Below are 17,981 nucleotides of genomic sequence, written 5' to 3' on the forward strand. Positions count from 1 at the left end.
CTTCCAAATGCCCCTGGGGATTTCTTTTGGCGCCTCATGAAAGGTCAAGGTGTAGATTAGTCAATGGTCAAGGTCAGAATTTAGCTTTTTGTAAACCATGACCATATCATTGTCAGTTTCTGATTCATGGTTGCCATTGCAGGCATGGACCACATCTTTGCTCGTCTTAGCTGTGTTTTGTAGAGAGAAATAGCTCACCTTGCACACTTTAATGTGAGTGCTAGTACGGATACCATAAATCTCATACCTGTCAAATCTCTCACACAATGTCACAGTAATCTCAGGCTTATTCGCTCAAAACAACTTTTAAAAACATTGTGCTTTTATTTTATGCTGAGTTGCCTTACCTCACATAAGTCCTCACATTACCTTCACTTTAAATGTTACAATCAATGTTTATCATCAGGCTGTATTTAGACGGGTTCACTCAGGCAGTGTACATATAGCCTGATCATAGACATTGAGTGTAACATACATCACCACTGGTGCTTCACTTGTCATTAGTTCTACATCTCTGTGTTAAGACAATTTACTACGAAATAAAATTTCACCCCAAGGTCTCCAAAATACTGGGCAAAAACGTTTTCGGATGGGGTAATTCGCGCTTGACCCTGGCTAATATGTACATCTCACTCATTGAACAGATTTGGGGTTGGCAGCTATGAAGTCTAAACACACCAAACATCTCTCATTGACAAGGTTTGATTGTGAATGTGTTCTGAGTCTCCCCAGGGACAAGACATCTTCACACTGAAGTATGTTGCAATGTATCAAATCTTACACTTTCTTGTCTGTTATGACAGTAAAGACAAGATATTATGTGGATGACAACTTCTTTTAAATTATTGTGATGCGCCGTTTGGGTATAGTTCCTTATACCGTTTTCAAGTCACTCTTGCTTGATCTATACCAAAACATTGCATCATATAATAGACTGAAGAAGTTCCAATCCATATATCTTGTCTCAACTGTTACTTAACTTCTAAAGGATGCCAATCAAACAGTTTAGTCTATAAATGCACATGACTTCAGTATGTTGGGATTTCATGAATATATTTCCTATAGAATAGTCTGGATATTTCATACATCCTGTCCTGTAGAGGAGCCATATAATATAGTCTAGATATTTCATACATCCTGTCCTGTAGAGGAGCCATATAATATAGTCTGCATATTTCATACATCCTGTCCTGTAGAGGAGCCATATAATAGTCTAGATATTTCATACATCCTGTCCTGTAGAGGAGCCATATAATATAGTCTGCATATTTCATACATCCTGTCCTGTAGAGGAGCCATATAATATAGTCTAGATATTTCATACATCCTGTCCTGTAGAGGAGCTGTGGCGTATTGTGTGGATATTTCATACATCCTGTCCTATAGACATGATAGAGCCGTGGCATATTGTCTGGATATTTCATATATCCTGTCCTATAGAGGAGCTGTGGCGTATTGTCTGGATATTTCATCTTTATCATATAATGGGCAGGTTTCTCGGCAGGATAAAGCCAACGGATAAAAACGATATCCGTTGGGGATATATGCGGATAGAGATGCAAATATCAAAGGTCAAGTAGGACTACTTTCACTGTTTATAAACAAACATGGCGTCGTCCTCGTCATTCATACAAAATTAACCATCAGGAATCTGGATAAACAACAGGGATAATTGCTATCATTATGAAAAGAACAGTCTAATATATTGAAAATCAGTGTCTAACTGTGATGTAGCTAAGGCATTTTATAAGTTTTGGCTACTTTGGAGGTATAAATTTCGAAACAATTTTGCGAGGGCGCGAGGCCTAGCCAAGCGGGATCAGTAGCCATATCTGTGCTTGTAGACCTCTGCGACTTGAAACCTTCTCTACAAATTAAAATAGTTGGATATGGCCGAAATATGTTTGAATTGTTACCTTGTTTGGTTTTGTCGCTGTGTGTACATCTGACAACACTTCTTAACCTTATGACAGGACAGACCGACTGTCAACAACGTCTGACCGTGCCCGTGACGTCTCATAGACTAGGGTTAGAGTAGCTTCCCTTTGACAAAGGGCAGTTACTCTAGCGGACAGACCGATGGATTGCCGCGAAAGGCAATTAAAAACAACTGTTGTTTTGCGTATATGTTGCTTCGCCACTGTATAAGAAAGAGATTTCAGTTGGAACTATATTGGCTACTGTCACTGTCCGACTGACACATCACTTACCCTGTGACGTAATAAATATTAATACGCGCATTCCAGGCAAACTCGCAATGTTTCGGTAATGTTTGTAAGAGAGGGATAGCGATTTTAAAGCACAGAATTAAAGCATGACATTATATGATAAAGAGGTTATCACGCTTGTGTGTTTGGGGATGGCAAATATCCTGTATTAGGAATAAACACTATGTATTTAGCTCGCCAAGGCTTGCTAAATACAATGTTTATTCCTAATGCAGGATATTTACCATCCCCTAACACACTCGCGTGATAACCTCTATATCCTGTCCTATAGAGGAGCTGTGGCTAATGTCTGGATATTTCATACATCCTGTCCTATAGAGGAGCTGTGGCTAATGTCTGGATATTTCATACATCCTGTCCTATAGAGGAGCCGTGGCGTATTGTCTGGATATTTCATATATCCTGTCCTGTAGAGGAGCCGTGGCGTATTGTCTGGATATTTCATACATCCTGTCCTATAGAGGAGCTGTGGCGTATTGTCTGGATATTTCATACATCCTGTCCTGTAGAGGAGCCGTGGCGTATTGTCTGGATATTTCATACATCCTGTCCTATAGAGGAGCTGTGGCGTATTGTCTGGATATTTCATACATCCTGTCCTGTAGAGGAGCCGTGGCGTATTGTCTGGATATTTCATATATCCTGTCCTGTAGAGGAGCCGTGGCGTATTGTCTGGATATTTCATACATCCTGTCCTATAGAGGAGCTGTGGCTAATGTCTGGATATTTCATACATCCTGTCCTATAGAGGAGCCGTGGCGTATTGTCTGGATATTTCATATATCCTGTCCTGTAGAGGAGCCGTGGCGTATTGTCTGGATATTTCATACATCCTGTCCTATAGAGGAGCTGTGGCGTATTGTCTGGATATTTCATATATCCTGTCCTTGTTCAGCACAGTGAAGTCCCAAATGGACAGAAACAATTGCTCCATGTTTACCTGGAGCAACCACTCCAATCATTCCATGTGCAACACCCAGCTGTTACATCATATAAATAAAATACAGCAATGATGTTTTTTATATAAAATGTTTATTAAAATAGTGTACAGATTTATAAAAAAAAATCTAATATTGATTTGGAATGTTATATGTTACAACACTAAATCATCCCTGCTTCCTTTGCGGCAGATAATGTATGGTAAAACCTTTTCCAAAATAGGTTAGAAATCAGCAAGAGACCCTATGGAATGTTATGTATGTACATGTATTGCCATCATCGTCTGAAGGGAACCGTATAATCATGGACAGACAGTTAAAATGATACATTTACAATTATGGACATCAATCATGATTATGAAGATAAAAATATGAAAATGTGTTTTGACATACAGGACGTCTATAGATTTTATGTATGTCGTTAATGATTATTTCTTAAGACCTTGAAAATAAAAAAAATGCTGATGTATTTCTACAAACTACTTAATATAAACAAGCTTCCAAAAGATGTTCTAAATGATTTTACAATCAGATATCTCCAATGTTGTGCAGGGACTACATGCCGCTATATTTGCACATATATGCAAGGCTGGAGAAATACATCACACAGACATGATCTTGTTAGCATTATGTATTTGATCAGATTTGCTGCGAATGGCTGTAACACAGCAGATGCTGCATGAAACAGTACTCCCTCATGTGTGAGCGTCAGCACCACTGGAGTTCACTTAAAAATCAACAAAGCTCACTGCTTGGAAGGTCCCCCACTAAAGTTTATTATGAGGATGCCCTTCAAGCCAAGGATGGGTATTTGTAATAGCACTTGGGGAGAAATCATACATCAGGTAACTCGCAATGGAATTAAATTCACATACAAATCAAATGTGTGTTTCCTAGTTGCTACAGATCTGGCTCGGGGTGGACAAGGTCTTTGGCGACAGGTCAAGGTCATCTATAACTCTGACTCGTCATCAGCGGGCTTCCCAAAGTCAGCATCCAAAACAATTTTACTGAAAGACAGAAAGGAAGCCATGAAGAGACATGTTGACCCAAAGTGTACAGTATATTACAGTATGACTCATGGTAGTGAGTTACACAAGACTCGACCCAAAGTGTACAGTATATTACAGTATGACTCATGGTAGAGAGTTACACAAGACTCGACCCAAAGTGTACAGTATTTTACAGTTTGACTCATAGTAGTGAGTTACACCAGACTCGTTCAGGCCGACAGAATTGGGTGCCACTGCAGTGAAGCAATGACTTAAACATTCCATAAGTTGTAGGCTGACAATGTGTACATCTCAATTACGACATTTCAGTAGAAGACAGCACACTGTATACCACTGAACTTTTGACAGTGCGACATTCATACTACATGTTACGAACATGTCAATTAGAACTCATGTATTTTAATCATCATTCCGAAAATGTGTCAGTTCTGTGTCACCACTATTCATGAAAACATGTCCCAGCAAGCGACACTCCGTCCTTTCCCACAATACTAGGAACATACCTATAGTACAAATCTGCTGTATCAGCTTGTTTCAAACTAGGGCAACACAGGGCCAGCATACTGTTTAAAAAACACCTGTCCACACGTTGGATATTCCTTATTTAGTAATTGTCACGCTAATGCACTAGACATACCGCGCACAATGTAGTATACAAAGTTCGGACTTGTATCATCTTTAGTTTCAAGCACATGGGACATGCAAGTTGATGACTACCCACCTGTCCTTAGAGGTATCTGTGACATGGAGCCTTGGTGCTCCCCGTGCCGCCCTCCGCCCGCCCTGAGATGATGTTCTTTGCTCACTGTTGTCTGGTGGTGGTCGCACTTTCTCATCTCCTCTCATGCGGTCATCTGGTGGTGGTCGCCTTTTCTCGTAGTCTCCTCTCTCGCGGTCATCTGGGGGTGGTCGCCTTTTCTCGTAGTCTCCTCTCTCGCGGTCATCTGGGGGTGGTCGTCTTTTCTCATAGTCTCCTTTCTCACGATTCTCTGGCGGAGGTCGCCTTTTCTCACCTCTATCTCTCTCATCTCTGGGAGGTCTGCGATGGTCATCTCGTCTGGAATATAATGTACTCAGTTAGGAGATAAACTTGGTATTTGAAGTTGCCTATCAGCATGAACGGCCAGATTTGAGAAATACAAATGTGTGTTTTCAATTAGATATTTGATACATCTAACAAGATGTGATTTGATACCTCTGATCAGACTATGCCTCCATAAGTGGGATGTCAGGTGAATCCGAGCAAACTTTTCAGTGAATTCTGAGCCAATCTGACGCCAGTCCACATGATCTGTTGTCAGTTGCAGTTTTTCTGTTTTGTAACTTTTTTACCTCTGTTTCTGATTCGAAAAACCCATCCAAACATCTAATGTTCCCTCTAACATGAACCTTTGTGGGTCTAGAGCACCATGGCAGTCAGAAATGACAAGTTGGTAGGAATCCACAAGTAGCACTATTACCATTCTCCATTCCGAAGTCACGTTTGTTTTCAAAATTCAGAAATCTGATATGATATTCATTTGCTTGTAGCAAGAAATAAGAGGCCCTATGCTGGTTAGAAAGTTCACTTGATGCAACCTCTGTTGGAGGGTTTGTGAGATCTTGACAGGGATACATTGATATTAAGAAAAAGATCTCATTTTAATAAGGTTGACGGTTTCAGAACTGTGACTGCTTTTGATGATGTTAAATATTTAAGACATGTTATTCAATAACAGAAAAATGCTGAAAGTTTGTGATTTTCAGTTGAACAAATATTGTAAGATGCCAGCAAAACCCACCTGTCGTCTGGGTGCCTCTTTCTCTCACGGTCATCATGGCGTCTTCTGTCATCACGATCCCTGTCCCTGTGGCGGTCATCATGGCGTCTCCGGTCATCATCATGGTGTCGCCTGTCTCTGCCGTCCCGCTGATGACGATCCTCATGACCATTGTGATTGTAGCCTCGGTTCTCATGACCCTGCTTGCGTTCCCGCTGTTCAAACAAATAGACGTGAACAGTGAAAAGGGCTATATCATGAGTGGTGATCAATATCATGCACTGCGATCTATATCATGAACAGGGCTATATCTTGCACAGTGATCTGTATCATGAACAGGGATCTATATCATGCACGGTGATCCATATCACACATGGGGCTCTATATCTTGCACAGTGATCTATATCACACATGGGGTTCTATATCATGCACGGTGATCTATATCACGCAGGAGGCTCTATATCATGCACGGGGCTATAGCATGCATGGTGATCTGTATCATGAACAGGGCTCTACATCATGCATGGAGCTCTATATCATGATCCTATCCAGTAGGTATAATACTCTGCTGTGATACACTGGCATATGGCCGACTGCAGCTTCCACCCAGCCGTCCAGCTGCTCACTTACCCCGTGAGAGGAGAAGGCCTCGGATCTGGGCATGACTGTTCTGTGTGGGGTGGTGCCAGTCTTCAGGTCCGACCTGAACAAAGATGGTGATAACAACTTGGTTACAATAAAACTCAAGAACATAGCAGGTTAATGTGCAAAAGTTCATTCGTGACAATTTTCATACTTTGCAAATTCCAGCGGAAGAAATATTTTTTGTCCACTTGTCCTTATAATGACAACATACAGCAAAACCTTAAAAATGGCAAATTTCTACTAGTCCTTATGATACCTTAACTATTGGGCAGTTTGAAAAGGACCAGAGCCAATTTCTAACACTGAATTCATGTAAGCTTTGCACATCGGTCTTATTGTTCATTGCTCAACCAACAGCTGATAAACATATTCTCACAACTAAATGAGTCAACACAAAGTTCATGGAGTGAGGTGAGGTGAAATTGGGTTTAACGTCGCGTCCAAGATTATTGCACTTATATAGCGACGTGCATGCACGTGTATGTGTGTGTGTGGCTGCTTGTACTAGTCCGGACTGATGCCGATTTATAGTGCTAGCTCACTGAGATACCATGCCGCAGTTTAACATGAATACCCCACTCAGACACAGTATACTGACTCCGAGCCGACCAGTCCTTGTTTTAGCCCCTTAATGCCGAGCGCCAGACAGGGTAACAACAAGTACAATCTTTTAACGTCTTTTTGTATGACGCGGCCCGGGATCGAACCCTGGACCTTCCGCTCTCCGGGCGGACGCTCTACCACAAGACCATGGAGGCGGTCCAAAGTTCATGGAAGGACTTATAAATAAAATAGAGTGACTTCTTGTTTTCTCACAAAATTCAGTCATTTTTTTTACATAAGCATGGAATATGTGTATCGCGATATGTATTGTATCGTTAACATGGTTACCTGTGTGTCTTTTCACCCTTATCAACGTGTCATGGTATATGTGTATCACGATATGTATCGTATCGTTAACATGGTTACCTGTGTGTCTTTTCCCCCTTATCAACGTGTCGTGGTATATGTGTATCACGATATGTATCGTATCGCTGCCTTGTATCGTGTCACCGCTCTCAACATGTGTAATGGTATACAAGGGTATGTGTATGAGGTCTTGACCTACTTGTGCTCCTGTTCATGGATGAGCGTGCTCTTGTGCACCACTGCGACGCCATAGTCACCGATTGGCCGGAACTGAAACAGAGACACAGAGTTTAACCACAATTGAATGAGTTCTCCACGCTTTATGAAACTATTTGACAAGCCTGGTACGTTTTGTCAGTAAGCTCAATGAAAGAACATAGATCCAGACTAAAATATACTAAAATAGAAACCAAAGCAGCGATAGGTTACTTTTGCAGAAATACATTTATCACTGGTTTTGTATAATACACACCCTCACAAGACATTTTGAGAAAGATAACATTTACATGTGTCCTTCTGGCACCAGGAACACAGTTTAATTGTGCTTTATTTATTACGTTAACTGTACACGTCATGCTAATACAAGGGAGTTCAAACCTTGCAAAGCAATGTGGTCGAGTTAGTAAACAGACTGCAGTCTATCGGGTGTACTTTGGATTTAATAATGTTGCTGTACTTGTTACCGCCTGACATGAAAATACTAGTTAACTGACTATTAAGTCCAGTTTCCATCCTTGCCGAACTAGGCTGGATGTATGGAGTAATATTTAGGTCAATCTCATTAAAATCAGATCTTAGTTCTCGCTATCGCTAAACAAAGATCTGAAGACATCCCATTAAGGGTCATGTCAGAATGACCTTTCATCCAACCAATCAGAGCGTCGCTTACAAGATCATGAAAGTGACAGTCGGAATGTGTTTTCTAATCATGCAACCACGAAATATTTAACACGGGGTATTCCGAACGACAGTTACAGGTTTTATGATTATATCCATACAATCTAGGCCATCTTTAAGTTTTTCCGAATATTCTTCGTATCAGTTTTAATTTTTTTACTCGAGAATACGTCAAAATATGTTTCAAAGCGTAGTTGCCAGTTTGAAACTAGTGTCATAAAGCTCAAGAAAACTGCCTTCTGATTGGCTAATGTCGATTTCTTGTCAGTCATTTCGTTGGTTGGTCAGTCAAAATTCGCGAAAGGTCATTCTGACGTGACCCATAATGGTATGTCCTCAGATCTTTGTATAGTAGCGAGAACTAAGATCTGATTTTAATGAGATTGTATTTAGGTAGGACAAACGAGGCCGTTGATGGTTTTACAGCGATATTCAAAGGAAACAGACATGAGGAAATACCTGTATACCTTGACAGGTGCGGTACTTACAAACAGTTCGCGTCTGTACTGATTGCTGCGTCTCTTGGCCGTGATGATCAGGTAGCAAGCTAGCGTCATCAATATAAGAAACAGGATGATGAAGAATGGTCCGACGAAAGCGTGCCACCAGTCCACCAAGTAGACATGGCGGTGTCTCAGTGTTATGACCAACACACCTGTGACGAGGGACGCCACGGAGAGCGCTATACACACCAGTCCCATCCGACACGGAAGCCAACCCGGGCCCAAACCAACGCCATTCAGCTCGTTATGGATCCGCGTCTGCAGGTACGCGTGGTACGCTACAATCGTATCCTTGTCAAGATCCTTCTCCTTCATGGCTGATTACAGGTGTGAGGTCATTAGAAAAGCTCACAAACTTTACACTTTTACAGGTATCAACAACTTCGATGTCTGCCGTTTATTATCAACTTTCAACCGTCATGCCCTAGCTTCCTCTTACCTGAGTCATCGCGCATGCGCAAATGAAAATACCTGACATTCTCATCTCCAGGTGGGGATTGTTTGAAAGTCTCACCTGAATTGGAAGAGTTATCTACCTTTGAACAAACTGGAAAATATTATTGAAAGCGTACGTAAAATATAGCTAACATGGCCGTACAATACAAGAACATCCGTTGACTGACACACCGCTAGTGGGAAAACACAACTTTCACGTGCACTATGTGCACAGATATGTATATAGTAGTCTCAAGGCATTATTATACTTGAGCAAACATTAATGACGGAAAGTCTTCATATAACATGCTTGCAAGTTATGACATAATTTTTAGAAATCCCCGACCGACTCTCCTGTCTCTCGAAATAACAACCCTGTTAAATGTTGCTATTCACAGCCTCCCTTGTGTTTGTTGATCACTGTAATAGGTCAACCCTTTTGGTTTTCAGTTGAAATTCTAAATGCTTGTCTATCACCACCGCCACCCACCACAGTTCCACACTCTATATGCTGTGGTACCGCCTACATCACTAACGCTACCCACTTTTGTCCTAAGTGCGTCCTCTCAACCCACTGAATATATTGGTTCCATTTCATAATTATGGACCCGGAGAACAACAATAATTAATAGCATGGCTACTTAGTTGACCCGATTTTGGTTTAAAAGAACAGCGTGTTTGATCATAGTAGGGCCAAGTCAAGTTCTAGAAACTGACCAAAATATATTGCTAAATACAATGCCTAGGAGTGTAGCATTTTGACGACCATCCAGTGTGATAATGGTTGAATGTAGCATTGTGGCGACCACCCAGTGTGATAATGCTTGAATGTAGTATTGTGGCGACCATCCAGTGTGATAATGGTTGAATGTAGCATTGTGGCGACCATCCAGTGTGATAATGGTTAAATGTAGCATTATGGCGACCATCTAGTGTGATAATGGTTGAATGTAGGATTGTGGTGACCATCCAGTGTGATAATGGTTAAATGTAGCATTGTGACGACCATCCAGTGTGATAATGATTGAATGTAGCATTGTGACGCCCATCCAGTGTGATAATGGTTGAATGTAGGATTGTGGTGACCATCCAGTGTGATAATGGTTGAATGTAGCATTATGGCGACCATCCAGTGTGATAATGGTTGAATGTAGGATTGTGGCGACCACCCAGTGTGATAATGGTTGAATGTAGCATTGTGGTGACCATCCAGTGTGATAATGGTTGAATGTAGCATTGTGGCGACCATCCAGTGTGATAATGGTTGAATGTAGGATTGTGGCGACCATCCAGTGTGATAATGGTTGAATGTAGCATTATGGCGACCATCTAGTGTGATAATGGTTGAATGTAGCATTGTGACGACCGTCTAGTGTGATAATGGTTGACTGTAGCATTGTGGCGACCATCCAGTGTGATAATGGTTGAATGTAGCATTGTGACGCCCATCCAGTGTGATAATGGTTGAATGTAGGATTGTGGTGACCATCCAGTGTGATAATGGTTGAATGTAGCATTATGGCGACTATCTAGTGTGATAATGGTTGAATGTAGCATTGTGGCGACCACCCAGTGTGATAATGGTTGAATGTAGCATTGTGGTGACCATCCAGTGTGATAATGGTTGAATGTAGCATTGTGGCGACCATCCAGTGTGATAATGGTTGAATGTAGCATTATGGCGACTATCTAGTGTGATAATGGTTGAATGTAGCATTGTGGCGACCACCCAGTGTGATAATGGTTGAATGTAGCATTGTGGTGACCATCCAGTGTGATAATGGTTGAATGTAGCATTGTGGCGACCATCCAGTGTGATAATGGTTGAATGTAGGATTGTGGCGACCATCCAGTGTGATAATGGTTGAATGTAGCATTGTGACGACCGCCCAGTTTGATAATGGTTGAATGTAGCATTGTGACGACCGTCTAGTGTGATAATGGTTGACTGTAGCATTGTGGCGACCATCCAGTGTGATAATGGTTGAATGTAGCATTGTGACGACCATCCAGTGTGATAATGGTTGAATGTAGCATTGTGACGACCGTCTAGTGTGATAATGGTTGAATGTAGCATTGTGGCGACCATTCAGTGTGATAATGGTTGAACATTGTGGCAACCAACCATCCTGAGTAGCATTTTGACTACCATCCATTATATAACCATTATATATGGATATCATCCAAAACTGGCTCCCATAGGAGATATCGCGTGAGTGTAGATAGCGCTGCAATGAAATTGCATCACAAGTTTACGTCATTAGTTATCACTGCTTATTACTGATTACAAACTGAAAAAGTTGGAAGAATGATGTTGGATGATAAATTAAATCTCACCACCTTCGTGTCTTTTGATATCAAATATATCCACACTCGTTGATAAAAGTAGACACTCGTTGATCAACTCGTGTTGATATATTCAATATCAAAAGACATTCGAGTGAGATGCTCTCTCTCTCTCTCTCTCTCTCTCTCTCTCTCTCTCTCTCTCTCTCTCTCTCTCGTTACATAGTCGAGACTAAGCTTGCCAAACCAGTGGTTGATAGTGTGAGCAAGTACATATGCTGTTGGATCCCTATGCCACAGATCCAGCCAGGTGACAGGCCCAGGCATCACTTTCGTCGGCTGTTTTTACAAGCATGGGGCCCCGCACGGGGACGGTATTTGTGAGGTGGGCAGCAGGTGCCTGCCTCTCCCTAATGCCATCATGGAGTCAAGCCGATCTGTAATGTCGTTATCTCCTCAAGCCGACCAGAAGCCGCGGCATAATCCTCCTGGATAGACCAACTTATTTAGTTGATTGTCACAGAACCTCGCGCACCATACACTAAGATCATGACCTCGCGCTCCCTTGTCAGCGCCACCCCCAGGGGTCATTAGCGCCACCCCCAGGGGTCATCAGAACTGCCCCTGCCTGCAGTCCAGTCATAGGGACAGTAGCTGTTGACGGTTGGCCATGGCTGCTGGACATGGTGGTGGTGACATTTGTCTGCCCCTGTGCTCGTGCTGATCTTTCTAATGAACTATTTTTAAACAATAATCTTAACTTGTTGTAAAAGGAAATTGTATTTGTTTTATTCACAAAACCCCAAACATTTTGCACTATGGTCGAAATACGATCGTCACTGTGAAAACAACAGTTACTATTGGTCTCCATGACGACCAGTGGGCCGTACAACCTGCCCGGGAACGTTTCTCTCATTCGTGACCAACTCGTGTTATTCCGGGACAAGCCGAATAGCGACTCGTGCCCCTCTCGTGGCCATTTTTGCGACCGGGTTCCGTCTTAGCGCAAACGGGCATAACTAAAACAATTGTCAATTCGCTGCGTAATGGTTCACATATATTTCCCCATATATTATATATATTTCAGATGCCTTTTAAAGCACATAGGGACGTGCGGAATTATACAGTATGATTGAACACATTTAACTGTGTCTTGGGTATATTTTTAGATGCAAGACATATGTAAAATCAAAAATTATTTCTGAGGGATTCTTTGACGAAGTACTTGAAATCATACGCGCATTCTGATTGGTTTGTCGTATTTTCGCATATAACATTCATCGATAGGGGGACGAGTCTTCTTGCAGGTTACGGAAAGGGGCGAGTGCTGACGAATGCGTTTCTCTGTCCAAGTAAATGATAATCAACCTGTGTTATGTGGATCGGGTTCTTCTCAGGCATCTAAAGACCCGTGAAGATCCGGGTCAGAATAAGTCTTCAGCAACCCATTCTTGCCGTATGACGCGACTCTGCTTGCCGAAGAGTCGACTAGGGTCCAGCGTTACTGGGGACGGTCAGTAATCCGGTTTGTGACGTCATTGCGGCCGTTCACTACTATGGCGGCAGCACCACCATTCGATTGATGATGTCGCATGAGTCGCTAAGTCCATTGGTGATGGTTAGAGACGCTATGTCCGATCACAAATTGACGTTGTGCTACAGTTTGTCTCTCTATAGGACAGTGTTGTAACGGAAGTAGAGTGACACAGGGCATGCTTGAAGTCGACAAGGGCAGAGAGTATTTATTTCACCAGACATATGGAATATCCTATTTATTATATACATTTTGTGTATTTGTTTAACGGAAATTCAATTATTTCATTATAAATGTAAAACCTTGAAATGTAAATTGTCCCTATCTGACACACAGTGACGGTTCACCATCCCTTTTATTTGCGACTTATAAAGTAGTTTCGTGTTTCCACTATCAAAGTATATTTTTTTTATTAAGGGTCACGACAATTTTTTATCATACATTTAGACATGATTATGCACACAATCAACTTTAGCCAAAAATATTATTGAAAACTACGAGACCGCTGTTGAAAGCGATTTCAGTTCACGTTAAGTCTAAAGCTGGCACATCAGTTACTTACTGCACTTACCTCTTGTTTTTCTTTGGGAAGTGAGATTAAGTCGCCTAGATTTGAAAAATACCAATCTCAGAATATAGTTTAATAATCTGAAGAGGTCGAGGATTTGGAGAGAGGATATGGATTTTAGAGAGAGGATATGGATTTAGAGAGAGGATATGGATTTAGAGAGGACATGGATTTAGAGAAAGGATATGGATTTAGAGAGAGGATATGGATTCAGAGACGACATGGATTTAAAGGATGAACATGTATCTAAATCCATGTTCTCTCTAATCCATGTTCTCCCTCTTAATCCTTATACACTCTCTAAATCAATGTGTGTCATTGTGGAAAAGGAGAGCGTTTAGCAGACAGATGTAAGAGCATGTGTGTCACTGGGTAACAGGAGGGGCTTTAGCAGACAGATGAAACAGCATGTGTGTCTGAGTGTTTGAAGGAGGGGTATTGCTTGCAGATATAAGAGCATGTGTGTCAGTGTGTACAGGGAGGGGATATAGCAGGCAGATCTAAGAGCATGTAAGAAGCTCATTCGTTTGTACAATGATTAGGTGTCAGGAATGTAGTACTATTTAATGTTAGCAGTGGTGAGGAAGTTATTATATTTAGATGCTAGAATTATCTGTAAACTTTCACAATAGCATGGATGGATGTCAAACGTTATAGAAACATGTGGAATATTCTGTGACACTGGTCTGGTCTGGTACTGAGAAGAAAGTGCAATGGATAGGTGAAAATTATTATAACTGAACTTGAACAACGACATCTTGCCAGCAGCATTGTCCCAGCAACATCTTGCCGTCAGCAATGTTCCAACGACATCTTACTGTCAGCAATGATCCCATGGGATCTTGATGGCAGCAAAGTTCCAGCGACATTTTGAAGGCAGCACATAAATAATCTAGGCTAGGCCAGTCATATCAGTGGAACGAGCGGTGACCTTTGCTGACACTGTGGCTTCCTATCTTCATTGTAGCGGGTCTCATGCATTGGTTGCCAGGGACTGACATGGAATCCCCTCGGGACTCACACTGCACTGATGTAATAGCTGCCCCCTGTGTGTGAAAGTCCTTAAACAGTCTTGGACGGCCTTTGACTCCACGGTTACACGTCAATGCCATACACCATGGTTAAACCTAGATCATCACTAGCCCTATGTTTTATAAGGTCAATGCCATACACCATGGTTAAACTTAGATCATCACTAGCCCTATGTTTTATAAGGTCAATGCCATACACCATGGTTAAACCTAGATCATCACTAGCCCTATGTTTTATAAGGTCAATGCCATACACCATGGTTAAACCTAGATCATCACTAGCCCTATGTTTTATAAGGTCAATCCCATACACCATGGTCAAACCTAGATCATCACTAGCCCTATGTTTTATAAGGTCAATCCCATACACCATGGTCAAACCTAGATCATCACTAGCCCTATGTTTTATAAGGTCAATGCCATACACCAGGGTCAAACCAAAATCGCCACAAGCCCCACGCTTTATAAGGGCAATGCCATACACCATGGTTAAACCTAGATCATCACTAGCTCTATGTTTTATAAGGTCAATGCCATACACCAGGGTCAAACCTAGGTCGCCACTAGCCCTATGTTTATAAGGTCAATGCCATACACCATGGTCAAACCTAGATCATCACTAACCCTATGTTTGATAAGGTCAGTGCCATACACCATGGTCAAACCTAGATCATCACTAGCCCTATGTTTTATAAGGTCAATCCCATACACCATGGTTAAACCTAGATCATCACTAGCCCTATGTTTTATAAGGTCAATCCCATACACCATGGTCAAACCTAGATCATCACTAGCCCTATGTTTTATAAGGTCAATCCCATACACCATGGTCAAACCTAGATCATCACTAGCCCTATGTTTTATAAGGTCAATGCCATACACCAGGGTCAAACCAAAATCGCCACAAGCCCCACGCTTTATACGGGCAATGCCATACACCATGGTTAAACCTAGATCATCACTAGCCCTATGTTTTATAAGGTCAATCCCATACACCATGGTCAAACCTAGATCATCACTAGCCCTATGTTTTATAAGGTCAATCCCATACACCATGGTCAAACCTAGATCATCACTAGCCCTATGTTTTATAAGGTCAATGCCATACACCAGGGTCAAACCAAAATCGCCACAAGCCCCACGCTTTATAAGGGCAATGCCATACACCATGGTTAAACCTAGATCATCACTAGCTCTATGTTTTATAAGGTCAATGCCATACACCAGGGTCAAACCTAGGTCGCCACTAGCCCTATGTTTATAAGGTCAATGCCATACACCATGGTCAAACCTAGATCATCACTAACCCTATGTTTGATAAGGTCAGTGCCATACACCATGGTCAAACCTAGATCATCACTAGCCCTATGTTTTATAAGGTCAATCCCATACACCATGGTTAAACCTAGATCATCACTAGCCCTATGTTTTATAAGGTCAATCCCATACACCATGGTCAAACCTAGATCATCACTAGCCCTATGTTTTATAAGGTCAATCCCATACACCATGGTCAAACCTAGATCATCACTAGCCCTATGTTTTATAAGGTCAATGCCATACACCAGGGTCAAACCAAAATCGCCACAAGCCCCACGCTTTATACGGGCAATGCCATACACCATGGTTAAACCTAGATCATCACTAGCCCTATGTTTTATAAGGTCAATCCCATACACCATGGTCAAACCTAGGTCGCCACTAGCCCTATGTTTTATAAGGTCAATGCCATACACCATGGTCAAACCTAGATCATCACTAGCCCTATGTTTGATAAGGTCAGTGCCATACACCATGGTCAAACCTAGATCATCACTAACCCTATGTTTGATAAGGTCAGTGCCATACACCATGGTCAAACCTAGATCATCACTAGCCCTATGTTTTATAAGGTCAATGCCATACACCATGGTCAAACCAAAATCGCCACAAGCCCCACGCTTTATAAGGTCAGTGCCATACACCATGGTCAAACCTAGATCATCACTAGCCCTATGTTTTATAAGGTCAATCCCATACACCATGGTTAAACCTGGATCATCACTAGCCCTATATTTGATAAGGTCAATGCCATACACCATGGTCAAACCTAGATCATCACTAGCCCTATGTTTGATAAGGTCAGTGCCATACACCATGGTCAAACTAAGATCATCACTAGCCCTATGTTTTATAAGGTCAATGCCATACACCATGGTTAAACCTAGATCATCACTAGCCCTATGTTTGATAAGGTCAGTGCCATACACCATGGTCAAACCTAGATCATCACTAGCCCTATGTTTTATAAGGTCAATGCCATACACCATGGTCAAACCAAAATCGCCACAAGCCCCACGCTTTATAAGGTCAATGCCATACACCATGGTTAAACCTAGATCATCACTAGCCCTATGTTTGATAAGGTCAGTGCCATACTCCATGGTCAAACCTAGATCATCACTAGCCCTATGTTTTATAAGGTCAATCCCATACACCATGGTTAAACCTGGATCATCACTAGCCCTATGTTTGATAAGGTCAGTGCCATACACCATGGTCAAACCTAGATCATCACTAGCCCTATGTTTTATAAGGTCAATGCCATACACCATGGTTAAACCTATATCATCACTACCCCTTTGTTTGATAAGGTCAATGCCATACACCATGGTCAAACCTAGATCATCACTACCCCTATGTTTTATAAGGTCAGTGCCATACACCATGGTCAAACCAAGGTCGCCACTGGCCCCACGCTTTATAAAGTCAGTGGTCACCATGAAGACAGAAAGCTTGTTTTCCTCCATTATCGTGTTGAATTTTGGAGACATTGTATTGTTCAAATGTTCTTGATCATGAAACGTTCATGGTATACAACATTGTATCCTAAATTAATTCTATTTCATTGAGACAAATTCTTCAATGACTGTAGTTATTGTTTCGACTAATGTTCTAAAATGCAAGTATTCTGGTTCGCCACGGTTAAATTTCTGGGTTTGTCAGCCCCATACCTGCGCTGGTGGGTTTCACCGAAGTGGTAAAGGTCTGAGACCTGCATCACTTCAGGCTTTCCTCCCACATTAAGCTGACACACCATGATATAAGTGGAATAATGTTCCAAGCGACATTAAACCAAACCCACTCACTCACTCACTATAATGCGAGAAAGTTAGAACGGCTTTGCAGCAGACTGTTTGGTTATCAATGTTTGAACTGAAGCACGACTTCGTCAAATATGACTTTGTGGACAAG

General features: G+C 41.8%; 1 protein-coding gene across 1 annotated transcript; it reads right to left on the reverse strand.

Moving 5' to 3' along the window:
• Positions 1 to 3,241: 3,241 nt before the first annotated feature.
• LOC124120397 (pre-mRNA-splicing factor 38B-like) lies at positions 3,242 to 9,344 on the reverse strand. Its single transcript, XM_046483206.2, has 6 exons — positions 8,879 to 9,344; positions 7,693 to 7,763; positions 6,570 to 6,642; positions 5,961 to 6,154; positions 4,901 to 5,236; positions 3,242 to 4,176 (listed from the first exon to the last, which is right to left on the reverse strand). The coding sequence occupies exons 1-6, from the start codon at positions 9,206 to 9,208 to the stop codon at positions 4,119 to 4,121; spliced, it is 1,062 nt and encodes a 353-aa protein (XP_046339162.1). The 5' UTR covers positions 9,209 to 9,344; the 3' UTR covers positions 3,242 to 4,118.
• Between the last annotated feature and the right edge of the window lie 8,637 nt (positions 9,345 to 17,981).

The sequence above is a fragment of the Haliotis rufescens genome, unplaced genomic scaffold (genome assembly GCF_023055435.1).
Source record: "Haliotis rufescens isolate VD_foot unplaced genomic scaffold, xgHalRufe1.0.p SCAF_11, whole genome shotgun sequence".
NCBI classification, from domain to species: domain Eukaryota; kingdom Metazoa; phylum Mollusca; class Gastropoda; order Lepetellida; family Haliotidae; genus Haliotis; species Haliotis rufescens.